This window comes from Cannabis sativa, chromosome 5 (genome assembly GCF_029168945.1).
Source record: "Cannabis sativa cultivar Pink pepper isolate KNU-18-1 chromosome 5, ASM2916894v1, whole genome shotgun sequence".
In the NCBI taxonomy this organism is placed as follows: Eukaryota; Viridiplantae; Streptophyta; class Magnoliopsida; order Rosales; family Cannabaceae; genus Cannabis; species Cannabis sativa.
Window position 1 is genome coordinate 35,681,595 of NC_083605.1, and position 13,724 is coordinate 35,695,318.

The 13,724-nt window shown below is 32.3% G+C and overlaps 1 protein-coding gene across 4 annotated transcripts; it reads left to right on the forward strand.

Annotated features, from left to right (window-relative positions):
• The first annotated feature begins 990 nt into the window (after nt 1–990).
• On the forward strand, nt 991–7,859 carry LOC115716721 (zinc finger CCCH domain-containing protein 45). Of its 4 annotated transcripts, none has more exons than XM_061115637.1 (9): nt 991–1,281; nt 1,865–1,980; nt 5,279–5,508; nt 5,651–5,902; nt 5,999–6,075; nt 6,171–6,543; nt 6,939–6,983; nt 7,306–7,370; nt 7,459–7,859. In XM_061115637.1, the coding sequence occupies exons 2-9, from the start codon at nt 1,899–1,901 to the stop codon at nt 7,511–7,513; spliced, it is 1,179 nt and encodes a 392-aa protein (XP_060971620.1). In that variant the 5' UTR covers nt 991–1,281; nt 1,865–1,898; the 3' UTR covers nt 7,514–7,859. The 4 variants fall into 4 exon arrangements, with proteins under 4 accessions (XP_060971620.1, XP_030501459.1, XP_030501458.1 ...); XM_030645599.2 differs by having other exon boundaries at nt 1,003–1,281; nt 1,865–1,964; XM_030645598.2 differs by having other exon boundaries at nt 1,009–1,281; nt 6,939–6,995.
• Nucleotides 7,860–13,724: the final 5,865 nt, after the last annotated feature.

Sequence of the window (13,724 nt, forward strand, 5' to 3'; positions counted from 1 at the left end):
CACCGTCGAGTACTCAACAAAAGTTCAAATCGTCGCCTAAAGGGGTTGGTTCCTCTAGGTTTGGGTTTTCAAGTTTCCAGAAGTGAATGGGGAAACGATGAGGTTTTTTGCCTTAGAGATTAAAATGTTTTAGACTTTTGGTTTTCTACTTTTTTTTTTTTTTTGATTTTATTTTTCAATTTTCTTTTAATACATTTTGTAATTAAATTTTGTTTTAATTTTATTTCTATTTTCATTTAATTTGAGTAATTTTTTTAGTTAGATGTATATTGAAAGTTTTAAATTCACCGTGATTTTAATTTTAATTTTGATTTTCTTTTTGTCTTTTAGGTTTTATTTAGTTTTATTTGAGTAAATTAAAATTTTATTTGTTTTTTATTTTAAGTCCACTGTAGCATTATTTTCTGAAGTAGATCGTGCCACGTATGTTAACACTTAAACGGAGTTTGGAGGATGGAATAGTAATAAACAAAATAGAATCTGAGTTCAATAAATTTCACTTTCAAAATTTAAATTTTTATGGTTAATAGTTAAAAAAATATAAAATTCATGTAGTTTTGCTATCCCAAACTCAATCACAGATGTTGAATTGGGTCGTTGAGCAAATTAATATTTGACCGTATATTGTTAGTTTCTTCACGGGTAGTTAAGGATAGATTTCGAAATCGAAGCACACTTTTCCTATTTTTGCTGTAAGAGCATCTCCAACTGGACTCTAAAACATTAAATATAGTGTAGTTTTACACTATATTTACTCCAATAAGACACTAAAACTATACTCATAAATGACTTTGTCTACTGTGTCCCACCAAATTTTAGTGGAGCACTGTAGACCACACTATTTTTTTATTAATTTTTTAATAACTAAATAATACTTTTAAGTGGAAAAATTAAATAATTATATATATTTAGTATTAAAATATTCTTATTATATTAACAAAATAATAGAATTATAAATAATATAAAATTTATTATAATTTTTAGTGTTGTGATTAGAATTAAAAAAAAAAAATAGTATTAAAATAATAATTTTTTTAGTACTAATTTAATATTAAATTTAAATTTTATTATTAGAGATGACCTAAAAGTAAAAAATAAAAAAACAAAAAAGTAGTACAGTCGGAAAATAGGGCTCGGAAATATTTCGGAAAAAAGAAAAGAAAAGAAAGAAGCTAGGGCTTGAAAATAATTTCAGCTTTATCGAGTTTCAAACCCAGTCACTCAAGTCTCCAGAGTAAGCAAAACAACTCAACTCAACTCAACACTTTTACTGCAAAAAAGGTAAAGCTTTATGGCTCTCTTGCTCTTTAGCTTTCTTTCTATTGTGGTTAATTTTGATATTTTTCTCTGTTATGCTTTTGAAAGACTTCAATTATCATTTTCTGCTGTTTGGAGGATATTAGCACTACCCATTTTTCTTTTCGGGATTATTTGTTTGTGAAACTTAGATAATCCTTCTTTGTCTGGTGTTTTTCTTGAAGCTACTGCAATGCCATATTCAACAATTATATGATATTTTTTTTCGTGAAATTGATAGATTTTGTATACCATTCGGATTGTGTTGGGCTTTCTTTATTTTACACTAGCTTGCAGTTATAAATTTCTGTAAATTGAAATTTAAATGGGGTTTTTAACTTGTAGGAAAACTTGTTTTACCAAAATCATGTTTCTTTCTGTTTATCTCTTTTCCTTTAACAAGAAACTTGTGTGGACTGTTAGCCTGTTAGGTGAAATTGGTTGTAGCCAATAAACCATTGTTGTTTTGAGCAAATTCTTTTGAGTTTTTCTTTCATTTTATTGAACTTTTTTTATCGTCCAGTAGTGTATGTTAATTACTGCAATTGCAATGTGGTTCGTTGATTAGGTAGGAGATATGTCTTCTGATACGGGGAAGGAAAATGCATCTGTGGTTGACTCATCAGTCACTGAATGGAAACAAGACATGGGGAATTCAGATGACCCTGGTAATAAACGATGAAGGTGCCTTTTATTTTATTTGTACTTTCCACTTTCTTGTTCTAAAGTTGGTAATGGGATGGACTATGGTGTGGATTCATTTGATAGAGTAACGGTTTTTTTTTTTTCTTTTTTGATCAAAGTAATGATTTTTTTTTTTTGTTACTAAGAAATAGGGAATGGATCTCTCAATAGAGATTTTACAGCTTCTTTTTCTATTTTCTCCTTTATTTATTTATTTGTTTTTATTTTCAAGATTCTAGGATTAATATGCTAGAACACCTGTGGCCGATGATAGTGATATTCGTAGATGGTGGCTGGTGCATCACTTTGTAGCAACCATGCCAAATAACTTTTAAGAGTATTTTCACCAGAAAATACAATTATGTCAATTAACTTGGAATGAAGAATATGGCCATGTTGTGTTTGGATTCAATAAGATTTTATTTTAGGACTCATGTTCCTGCCTCCTGGTGTGACTAATTCTTTGAGGCCAACTTTAGCCGATTTCTTGGCTTAGAATTTGATGGTAGATGCATCTGCTGGAAAATAGTGTTATACACATATTTCCTTACAACATCTTTACTTTTGTTTACTCAATCTTGAAACTGATGATAGTTTTGTCTTACCTTTGTGCTTGATAATTTTATTTTAGGATATTGGCCCCAAAACCACCTAAATTATACGATTTGTGAAACTTAACCACATAAACAGATTTTTTGACGGCAAAACTGCCTAAATTGTACATCTGTTTTGGTCTTTACTCTTTCGTCCAAAATGCTCCGTTAGTGGACATACCACAGTGTACCTTGATGTACTCGTGGAGAATATTTAGTGGTTCACATAATATTAATTATTTAAATATAATAAAAATTATTTTAAAATTACAAAAAATCTATTTAGAAAAAAAAAAAATTAAAATACATTTTGTTTTTGTTCTCTTTCTTCTGGAACCATCAGACCCCCCCACCACATAACATCTTCTTCTTCTTCCTCCTTCCTTGTTGTTCGTCTTAGCTTTCTCTAGTACCTTTAGAGTGACGAAGATTGTAATGTTTCTGTCCAAGGCTTCAGCGCTAAGTCTAGAGATGTTCAAATAATCCGTAATCTGTGGTTTTAAACCCCGACCAATCCGGACGAAACCATTTGAGACCGAACCAAATGAATTCAGTGTGAATGATTTGATCAATCCGGACCATTTTAAATTCCCTGGTTCGGTCACAGTTTTAGAAATCTCGGTAGCGGTTCAAATCAAACTAATCTGTATAATTATTATATACACTTAACATTTTTTTTTGGACAAAATGTTGATATTTGGGAACAACTTTAAATAGAATATTGATATTGAGTTTATATTATTACGATAATAATTTTTTATTGTTATTTATGTATTATAAACTTATTAAAAGTAAAAAAAATACCAAAAAAAAATGAACAATTATTGTAAAATAATACCAATCCATTTTTGAGTGATTTGGTTTAGTTTGGTTTGATCATTTCATTGGTCTTGTTTGGTTTTGAATTTTAAAAAACCGTAATAGTGGTTTGGTTTGAAAAAATTGAAAATCCAAACCGAACCAAATTAATCCGTGAAAACCCCAAGCTAAGTCCCCAAACATCAAAAGAAAGCTTCGAAGGAATGATCGATTAGTACGAACTGATGCCAAAAGTCATTACGGAAATAGATTTGTTGGAGTGTTTGATGACGATGAGAGATTGAGCTGCGACCATGCCAGTTCCAGTCGGATTCATGGCCCAGGCAACCCAACCGTTATGTTTTGAAGATATAGTTCCAGATCTGAAAAAAAAAAACCCTCAGATCTCTCAAAGAGAGAGAGGAGAGTGAGCCCGAGAGAGAGAGAGACCGGAGAGGAACAAGAAAAGGGACGTCACCGTCGCCAGAGTGAGTCTCCTGATATCTCTCTCTGGTTCCTTCGTGGGTGTTGGAACCAGACTCGAAGCCCACCCTCCACGCGAAAATCCCCAATCCCGCGAACCCTCTCTCTCTTTTTCCCTCTATTTCCTGGGTCGATTTTCCTTTGGTCAAAGGTTTAGAAATTTTGGCTCAGTTGGGTACTCTTCATTTTTGTCTAATTTCATGGATTTTGATGTGTTTGAGGATTGTTCTTCTGTAAATGGGAATGGACCCAAATTTGGTGCTTCATTGGGTTTGAGTAGTAGAAATAGTTTTAGTAAAGTTGTTATTCAGTTTAACAGAGCTATTAGGTTCCATTGTGAAAGAATTCCAATTGGGTTTGCTTCTGTTAGAAATGTTGGCGAGGATAATAATAATAATAATAATAATAATAATAATAATAATAATAATAATAATAATAATAATAATAATAATAATAGTAATTTGCAGTATAAATATCTAAGTTTAACTCCCGATTGCAAATAAATACTTAAGTTTAATTTTTGGCTGTAATAATACATGAGTTATATTTTTGGAACTTTGTAGGTACCTGGCCGTTAAATGTCAAATTATTATTCACATGTCATTTTCTTATTTGTATATTTAAACTAATTCTTTTTAGAAAATAAAAATTTTATGACGTGGATCAATCAGGGATTGCCACGTGACAATGTACTTAACACTTAACAGTCAGGTACCTACAGAAGTTTCAGATTTATAACTTGATTACCGCCAAAAATTTAATTTATGTATTTATTTACAATTGGGAGTTAAATTTAAGTATTTTTGCCACAAATTACTCTAATAATAATAATAATAATGAGATAATTGAAGAGGGTTGTAGTGTTTTGGAAGATGATTGTTTGGGTTTGAATGTTGTTGAGCCTTTAAAACTAAAGAAAGTTCTTATTTTGATGAGTGATATTGGTGGTGGTCATAGAGCTTCAGCAGAAGCTATAAAGGCAGCTTTTTATGAAGAATATGGTGATGAATATAGTCAGGAGGAGGAAGAAGAAGAAGGAAACAGGGGGGAAGGTCTGATCTGATGGTTCATCTAGAAGAAGGAAAAGAAAGAGAGAAAAAAAAAAAGAAAGAAAAAAAAAGGAATTTTTTTTTCTCATTTTTAATTATTTTTAAAAAGAATTAAATTATTTTATTTTTATTTAAATATTGAAAATTAGGTGGACCAATCAAAACATAAATTGTGTACATTTTGGTACACATGGACAGTCAAGGGTAACTAGCATAACAGAAGTGAGGTTTATGTAATTTAGCCGTCAAAAAATAAGTTTGTGGGGGTTAAGTGTTACAATCGATATAGTTAAGTGGTTTTGCCGCCAATATTCCTTTTATTTTTGTGGTGTACTTTTATGTATGAGATGTGAACTATATGTTTTATTTTTGTAGAGAGTTCGAGTTATAAAGGTAATGAGAATGGTGATCATTCTAGGGAAAAAGATTTGGGTGATGCTCACAATTGCATTGATCATTCAACTGTAAACAAAAGGAGTAAATTATGTGATACTAGATATTTTATCATAAAGAGTTTGAATCATCAGAATATCCAATTATCAATTGAGAAAGGAATTTGGGCGACTCAAGTGATGAATGAACCGATATTGGAAGAAGCCTTTCATGTAAGATTCCTCATGTTATAATATCTTGCTTAAATTTTTACAGTTAAGACAAGTGACCTCTCTTTTTTCAGAATAAAAAAGAGATAATCTTGCTTAACTTTTGCAACCTATATTTATGAAGAAGTATGTGCATACCTTGCAGAATTCTGGTAGAGTAATATTAATATTCAGTGTCAACATGAGTGGTTTTTTCCAAGGGTATGCTCAAATGATGTCATCTGTTGGATGGAGGCGAGATAATGTTTGGAGCCAGGGAAATGGAAAATGTAACCCTTGGGGGCGCAGTTTTAAGGTAAAATGGCTGCAATTAAATGATCTTCCGTTTCAAAAAACGCTTCATCTCAAGAATCCCTTGAATGACTATAAACCTGTCAAAATTAGCAGAGACTGCCAGGTATGATTTCTATCAAATGCTTTTTGCATCTTCTTGTTTTGTAATATTTTGGAATACTGTTAACAATAGCCCTCCCTCTCCTGTATTCTTTCCCAGGAGTTATCTACTGAAATTGGAGAAGCACTGTGTGAGCTTCTTGATGTGAAGAGTAGTGTTGATGGTCTACCAATTAGGTAACATGTTTGCACAGCTGAAAGTGGATATACTTTTTGTTTTTTTTAATACCTCTCAATTATGTTTTATGTCTTGAATTTCGATCTATTTCCAGGAATGATTTTGCTTCAAAAAGACCCTGTATAGAACCTCCATCTTCATATGGAGAAGAAGACTACAATGTGCCTCTGATGCATTCTTCCTGGTCTCAGTCACCAATGCTGTATTCTTCATTACTGTACCAACATCAGAATGAAGCTATTAAATATCAGTTAGCCCATTGTGGAACTACTGGTACTAATTTTCCTGAAAATGTTGCTGTAAATTCTGCAGCTTCAAAAGTAACAAGGATGAAACACTCTGGCAACAATAAATATCTTCCTAATGTGCAAGTGGACAGGGATGTGTCTTCTCGATTTGATATGTGGGCTTTGACCGCAGAAAGTCCTATAGCTAGTGGTTTGACAGAGGACGACTTTCTTGAAATGGTATTAACTCTGAATCATAGCTTCTTTCATTTGTGTCTTCCATTGTTTCTTTGATTACTATTAGAACCCTTTCACTGTGACATTTTGAAGAATGTTTCATCCAATTATGAACTTAAAGATCTAAACATGGCATTATCATTTGGTGTCATTAGACAATCTTCTTGTGTTTCTTGTTTGGTACTTGTGGACTGCATTCCGATTTGGTAGGAGGAACTTTTCCTTATATTTTTGGCATTCTATAGAACTTGATCTGGGAAACCTGTGCCTGCTGGTCAATATTCAGTTCTTCTGGCTTTATTGAAATTCCTCTACAGCTTTTGTTTCTCAGACAAATTTAAAGTAGTTCAGGTTTTATTTTCAATGATAATTAACTCTTTTCTCATCCTTTTTTGCAGTCTTATGAGGAGTACCTGGAGGCTCATAGCGGAAGCAGCAAACAAGTATGCAGTCCTGTCAGTACCATCTTTGAAACCGTTTAACTAATTTTCATGTTGTTGCCTTGATTTTATACATTGCTCGGACTTGATATTATGATTCATCTGGTAGTACATAAATCTAGTGTAGGATACCAGTAGCTAAATCACTTGTGCCGTTACTGTTTCAAAATAGGCTTAAAATTTCTCTCTTAACGACATCAATAATTTCTCTGATACCAAGTATATTCCCATCTCTGAATTAGTCACATCTTAAGTTATGCACTGAATTAGGCCTTGCCAATTTAGCAAATGTACATTCGAGCTGAGTTTTTGCTGAATCTCGCAGGCCTCTGGACCGTCACGAGTGACATTAGATTCATCAAGAAGTAAAAAACAAGACGAGGAGGATTTGTAAGTTGTTCAAACTTTTTTCTTTTTTCTATTGAAGAGAAGCAAGTTTTGGTTGTCTCCATTTGTTTATCGTTAGTACTTGAAACAGAATCTCGAGCACGGGATCGGAGCGGGGCAGCTCTAGGAAGAGGAATCATCAATGAGTGAAAACTCTGTAATGTAGTTTGATTATTTTTATTTTGTGGATGATAGTGTTATTTATTCTACTACTCCCTACAGTTGGGGCTTGTATTGTTGCCAAATCTTGTTGTACAAATATGTACCTTAATCATCCTTCTCATAAGAATTTTTTACTGGGGTGCAGTTACCATGCTGTACAGAAATTGAATTGGCTACTTTGCCCCTCTATAATTGTGTTATTATATAGCACATAATAGTATTCTATATAGGCTACGTGTATATATAGGGCCCCGATGTCATCCCGCCCCCTACGGTCTGATGATCGTGGCCATTGATTCATATAATTATTCATCTAACGGGGTAGGCTATAAATTTAGTGTTTGTTTAATACGCGGTATTATATTATATTGTATTGTATAGTATTATATTAAATTGTATTTTGTGCAATATTTTTATGTAAAACTATATGTGATATTAGTTTTTATGGACACTTAAATATAATATAATATTTTGTATAAATTAAAGTTATAGTATTATATAAAAATATGATATATAATCTAATTCAATACAATACAATACGACTTAATACGACGTTCCAAACAAGTTCTTAACTTCTTAAATTCCTTACGCTTCGGTTGAATTTGCAGTGAACATTTAAAAAGAAAAAAAGAAACAAAAAAAGAAAAAAAGAAAAAACCTCCCAATTACTCAGCCTTAACATTTCTTTCGTGATTGTTCCATGAGGATAAAATTTTAGAGAAAGCCCAGAAGCACGAATTAACAAACATAATTTTAGTAAGTTCTCCATTTTTAGCATAAGATTTCTTTTTTTGGTACTTAGAATCTTGTTAGCAGTGCTTTAACAACCCTAGTCATTCTTCCATCGTTTTTTTTTTTTTTGAGAGCTAAAACTAATTGATTTCATTATTGAACGGTTTGGTCATGGTGTAGTCGATCTTTCCGTCTGAGGTTTTGAAATGGTTTGTTATGTACTGTGTTTTTTTTTTTGAAACATTCATGATAATTAGTTTCAGTTGTTGCATGCATTGTAAATTGTTTCTTTGATTTTCAATTCTGCTTTTGACTCCACCACCATGTATTGAGAAATTTGTTCATCTCTAAAGATTTTTCCTTTTATATTGTGTTTACTACCTTTGACTTTATTCTATCTATTTGATTAAAAGAGTGATACTTTTTAAATAAAAGATTTTGGATCATATGTAACATTATCCTTTGGAGTTGCATTTGATGATTCTATACTGAGGACTTGAAATCTTTTCTTGCAAGTGACCCTTTTGGATTCCTTTTGTGATATGTCTTGCAACCCTCTAGTGCATTGTACGAGGCAGTAAGGGCATGATTGAGACACAACTAAGTTTCTTCTTCTCTTTATCAGAAAGAAAGTATGTTCTGAAATCGATCAATATATTCACCACAAAACACAAAAAAGATTACTATCTTGTTCTAGTAATGACATTAGAAAATTAAATCAATTGAATACTACAAACAAATACACAAGTAAAACTCAAATACATAGATTTAACTAAAATTGTCGCTTTATTTCAAGCCTGTTCGGGAGTGATTTTATTTTTTGTTTTTTTAAATTTTACTTAACAAAATCTTGTACTTTCTTCATGATTTTTGATTAATTAATCAAAAAATTGATTAATAGTTCCCGAACAACTCCTTCATTAATTTAATAAAATTCATCTCAGATTATTACAATTCTCTCACTCTTACTCTTTTTACAGTTCTAAAGAGAATTTAATCACACGATTTTTACAAAAAAAAAAGAATTTACATGAAATCAATGCTTAACCAGCTTAGAGTTAAAGGTTTCTACAGAAGTTTAACTATTAACTACCGAAACATAATTGGGAACCTAACTAACACCCTAGCTAACTTGGACCAACATGCACCAATAGGTATAAGACTTGATGACTGGACCAACTAATTGACAAATCTCCACCTTGGTTTAGAATCGAGTTTGGTATGGTGATACTTTTGAGTAGTGAGATCAATCTCAATCTCCGTGTAGATGGATCAAATTCAACCAATGAAAAAACATACTACTTGACACTACTTTGGTGATCATATCAGAATGATTATGATCAATTGAAACCTTCTTGATGATCACTGATCCATTTGAAATTACTTCTCGGACAAAGTGCACCTTGATGTCTACATGCTTTGTCCTTTCATGATAGATATGATTTTTGGGAAGGTAGATTGCACTTTGGTTATCATAGTTGACCGTGATGGCATTCTTTTGCATCTTCAACTCTCGAGTTATTTTCTTCTAACCATAAAGCTTCTCTTACATATTTTGTGAGTGCAATGTACTCTGCTTCAGTTATTGACAACATTACAACTTTCTGCAAGTTAGCTTTCCAAGTGATAGCAGTTCGAAAAGCAGTGAGCACATAGCCTATGAGTGATTTTCAAATGTCTAGGCAGCATGCATAGTTTGAATCCACAAAGCCTTTAATTTCAGCATGCCTATTTCTTCCTTTAGCTCCACCATAGACTAAACACCTTCCAAGTGACCCTCTACTATATCTTAGAATCCACTTTAGTGCCTGCCAATGAGCCTTTCCACGATTTGTCATAAATCTACTTACCAAACTGACTGCATATGCTATATTAGGCCAAGTACATACCATTGCATACATCAAAGAGCCAACTGCATTTGCATATGGTACACTCTCCATGTATTTCTATTCATCACGAGTTTTAGGTGCTTAGTTTTTACTCAATTTGAACTATTGAAATAGGGGAGTGACAACGAGTTTAACATTTGACATTTTAAACCTGTTCAAGACCTTCTTGAGATACTCCTCCTAAGATAAAAGCAATTTCCTCTTATGTCTATCTCTTTTAATTTCTATCCCAAGAATTTTCTTAGCAGCATCTAAATCCTTCATCTCAAACTCCTTACTAAGTTCTTTCTTGAATTTTGCCACTTCTAACTTGCAATTGCAAGTTATTAGGATATCATCACAACACAATAGCAATATGACAAAGTCACTATTAGGCAGGATTTTAAAGTACACACAAATATCAAACTTACTTCTTGTGAACTTGATTTTTGTTAGAACTTATTTTACTAGGATCTAAATTTACTAATATATGTATATTACTTATCACTTAAATAATCTAACATTAAAATATGAAAATCATAAAAAGATCAAATAACACCTTAAAGTTTAGGATTACTTACATTAATGGCAGCAAAATACAATGACTTCTTATGTTCAGTACTCTAACTCTCGAATTCTTTTTGTAAAAGAGTATTACCAAGTATTGAACTTGGATCTACTTCCTTAACCTGAAAAGTGATAGTTTTTCATAATCTTCTCAACATGAGATTAGTGTGGTCTGATACTTAATTCACGTTTGGAACACATTTTGAAAGTGAGAAAGACTAGCAATTTCGAAAAGGAAAATTTGATTTTATATACTTAAATAATAAAAAAAAATTATTATTAAACCAAAAACTTAAATCTAAAAAAACTATACCTTTTTTTTCAAAACCCCAAAAATACCCCCTCACAATACTCTCTCTCTGCATCATCTCTCTCTCTCTCTCTCTCTCTATATCTCACATCCCAGCCGCTACCCTCACCACCACCTCCGACCTCCATTCTCCGACCTCCGACCCTCACCGCCACCTCCGACCACCCGCACCAACACCCCGACCCAACCCCACTCTCTCGGACCGCCCAAAAGTCGCACCCCGAAAGCCCACTCTCTCTTCCTCTCTCTGAAATCGCAGAAAAAAAAATTGCTCCTGTCCGATGGTCGGACCATGGGTCCGATGGGGTCCGACCAATCGGACCCATCGGACCTGGGAGCAATTTTTTCTCTCTGAAATTGCAGAAAAAAAAATTGCTCCCGTCCGATGGTCGGACCATGGGTCCGATGGGGTCCGACCAATCGGACCCATGGTCCGACCAATCGGACCCATGGTCCGACTGAAATCGCAGAAAAAAAAAAATCGGACCCCATCGGACCCATGGTCCGACCATCGGACGGGAGCATTTTTTTTTTCTGCGATTTCAGAGAGAAGAAGAGAGAGTGGGCTTTCGGGGTGCGACTTTTGGGCGGTCCGAGGGAGTGGGGCTGGGTCGGGGTGTTGGTGCGGGTGGTCGGAGGTGGCGGTGAGGGTCGGAGGTCGGAGAATGGAGGTCGGAGTTGGTGGTGAGGGTGGCGGCTGGGATGTGAGATAGAGAGAGAGAGAGAGATGATGCAGAGAGAGAGAATTGTGAGGGGGTATTTTTGGAGTTTTGAAAAAAAAGGTATAGTTTTTTTAGGGTTTAAGTTTTTGGTTTAATAATAATTTTTTTTTATTATTTTTTAAGTATATAAAATCAAAATTCCCTTTCGAAAATAGAGAGAGAAGAAGAATATAGCTTTTTCTAGGGTTGAATAATTAAGAATTATTTTTTGACAAAGCTCCATCCATTTTCTTATATAGGCTCTCTATTGGGCTAGGGTTAAATTAAATGGGCTTTTGAAAAGACAATGGACTTAATTTAGTGGCACAATACATTTAATATATAGGGTAAATAGTGGCATAAGTACCCAAAGTTTTATGTTTGTAAGCGGCATAAACTTAATGATTTTTTTTAGTGGCATAAGTACCCAATGTTTATAAAACTGTAATTTTCTTCCAGTTTCATCAGTACAGACTCTGTTATTGTCTTAACCAGGACACATATAAGACTCAAATTTTAGATTATTTGGTCTGGACGAAAAACATGTAGTATCAGTTACTTCGAAATCTGTTTTAATAAATTTAAAACGGAGCCTGTACTGACGAAAATAGAGAAAAATTACAGTTTTACAAATATTGGGTACTTATGCCACTAAAAAAAATCATTGGATTTATGCCGCTTACAAACCCAAAACTTTGGGTACTTATACTGCTATTTATCCTAATATATATGTTGCATTGTATATGGAACGTACTATTTAAATTAAATTATTTAATGATTTACGATAAACTTATTATGGGATATATTATGATTAGGAGTTCATTAGTAATTTATTGTGATTGTTAGAGCAACCAATTAAATTGTGCAATTGCTTCTCTTACTGTATAAAATAAAACAATTATATTATTGTACAAATTAGGTTATTATGTTATTGATTCAAGTTAGTAATTATATAGTTCTGAAAAAAAAAAATTACTAATAACATGGGCATTTCATGGGTTAACTATACTTAATTATAAAATTCGTTACTTTAATTGAAAGGATATAAGATTAGAAGTAATTTTATGTATAGGTTTGATAAGAGTTTTTGCCAGGCTTTTTAAGAGTTTATTCTTGCTCAAAAACACTTTACGTATTACTTGGATCGTTGAGTGAGCAACTTTATTGTATAACGTTAAAAATGATGTTGTTTGATGCAGACGATTTTTCTCGCCTATTATTTCACGTATTATTTACAGTACCTATTCTTTATCCTGAGAACCCCTCCAAATTTGATATTCCTGAACACAATACTGTCAAAAGATAGTACTATTACTGTAAAAAATTATAAAAGTTCTATAATTTAGGTGACATTTGGTAACACTTTTGTTTTTAAATTTTTTAATGACAAAAATATAAGTAAAATTTTTCTTTTTAAAAAACAAAAATGTGTTTTATAACATTTTTTTTTTCAATTTTAAAAACAAAACAAAAGTATGTTCTGTAAATTTTATTTTTATTTTCATTTGTTGATTTTATTTAAGTCGGGCGAGGCCGGGATCAGGATCCGGGTCCGGGTCCAAGTTATAAGGTCTAGGTTGGAGTGGGCATTCAAAGTATTAATAAAAAAAACTGTTTAAAAAGATTTTAAAAGTGTTTTTTTTTATTATTTTCAAAAATTTGAAAAGGGTAAATACCATTTTAGACCCTGTGTTTTGCAAAAGTTACTAATTGGACATTTTGTTTTGTTAAATAACAAAATAGACCTTATATTTTCCAAAATAGTAAACACAGAACCTTGAGCTCAATTTTTAATTATTTTATTTTTTTAATATAACCAACTTTAAGACAATTTTTAACACAAACAGATTCAGAAAATGTAACCAGGTTTGTCACAACATGTCTAGATTAAATTATTATTAAGTTTTATTGGTAACTTTTACAAAACACATATAGTTATCTTTTTTAAAATTTTGACTCCCAATTAAAAAAATTAAAAATAAAAATAATTTTATAGAACATGATTTTAAAAAATATT

Bases quoted from the DNA above. Each gene is read 5' to 3' on its own strand.
- LOC115716721 (XM_061115636.1), top strand. From the start codon at position 1,874: ATGTCTTCTGATACGGGGAAGGAAAATGCATCTGTGGTTGACTCATCA. The intron at 6,544-6,938 runs GTATTAACTCTG...CCTTTTTTGCAG, and splicing joins AGGACGACTTTCTTGAAATG to TCTTATGAGGAGTACCTGGA. The intron at 6,996-7,305 runs GTCAGTACCATC...TGAATCTCGCAG, and splicing joins GCAAACAAGTATGCAGTCCT to GCCTCTGGACCGTCACGAGT.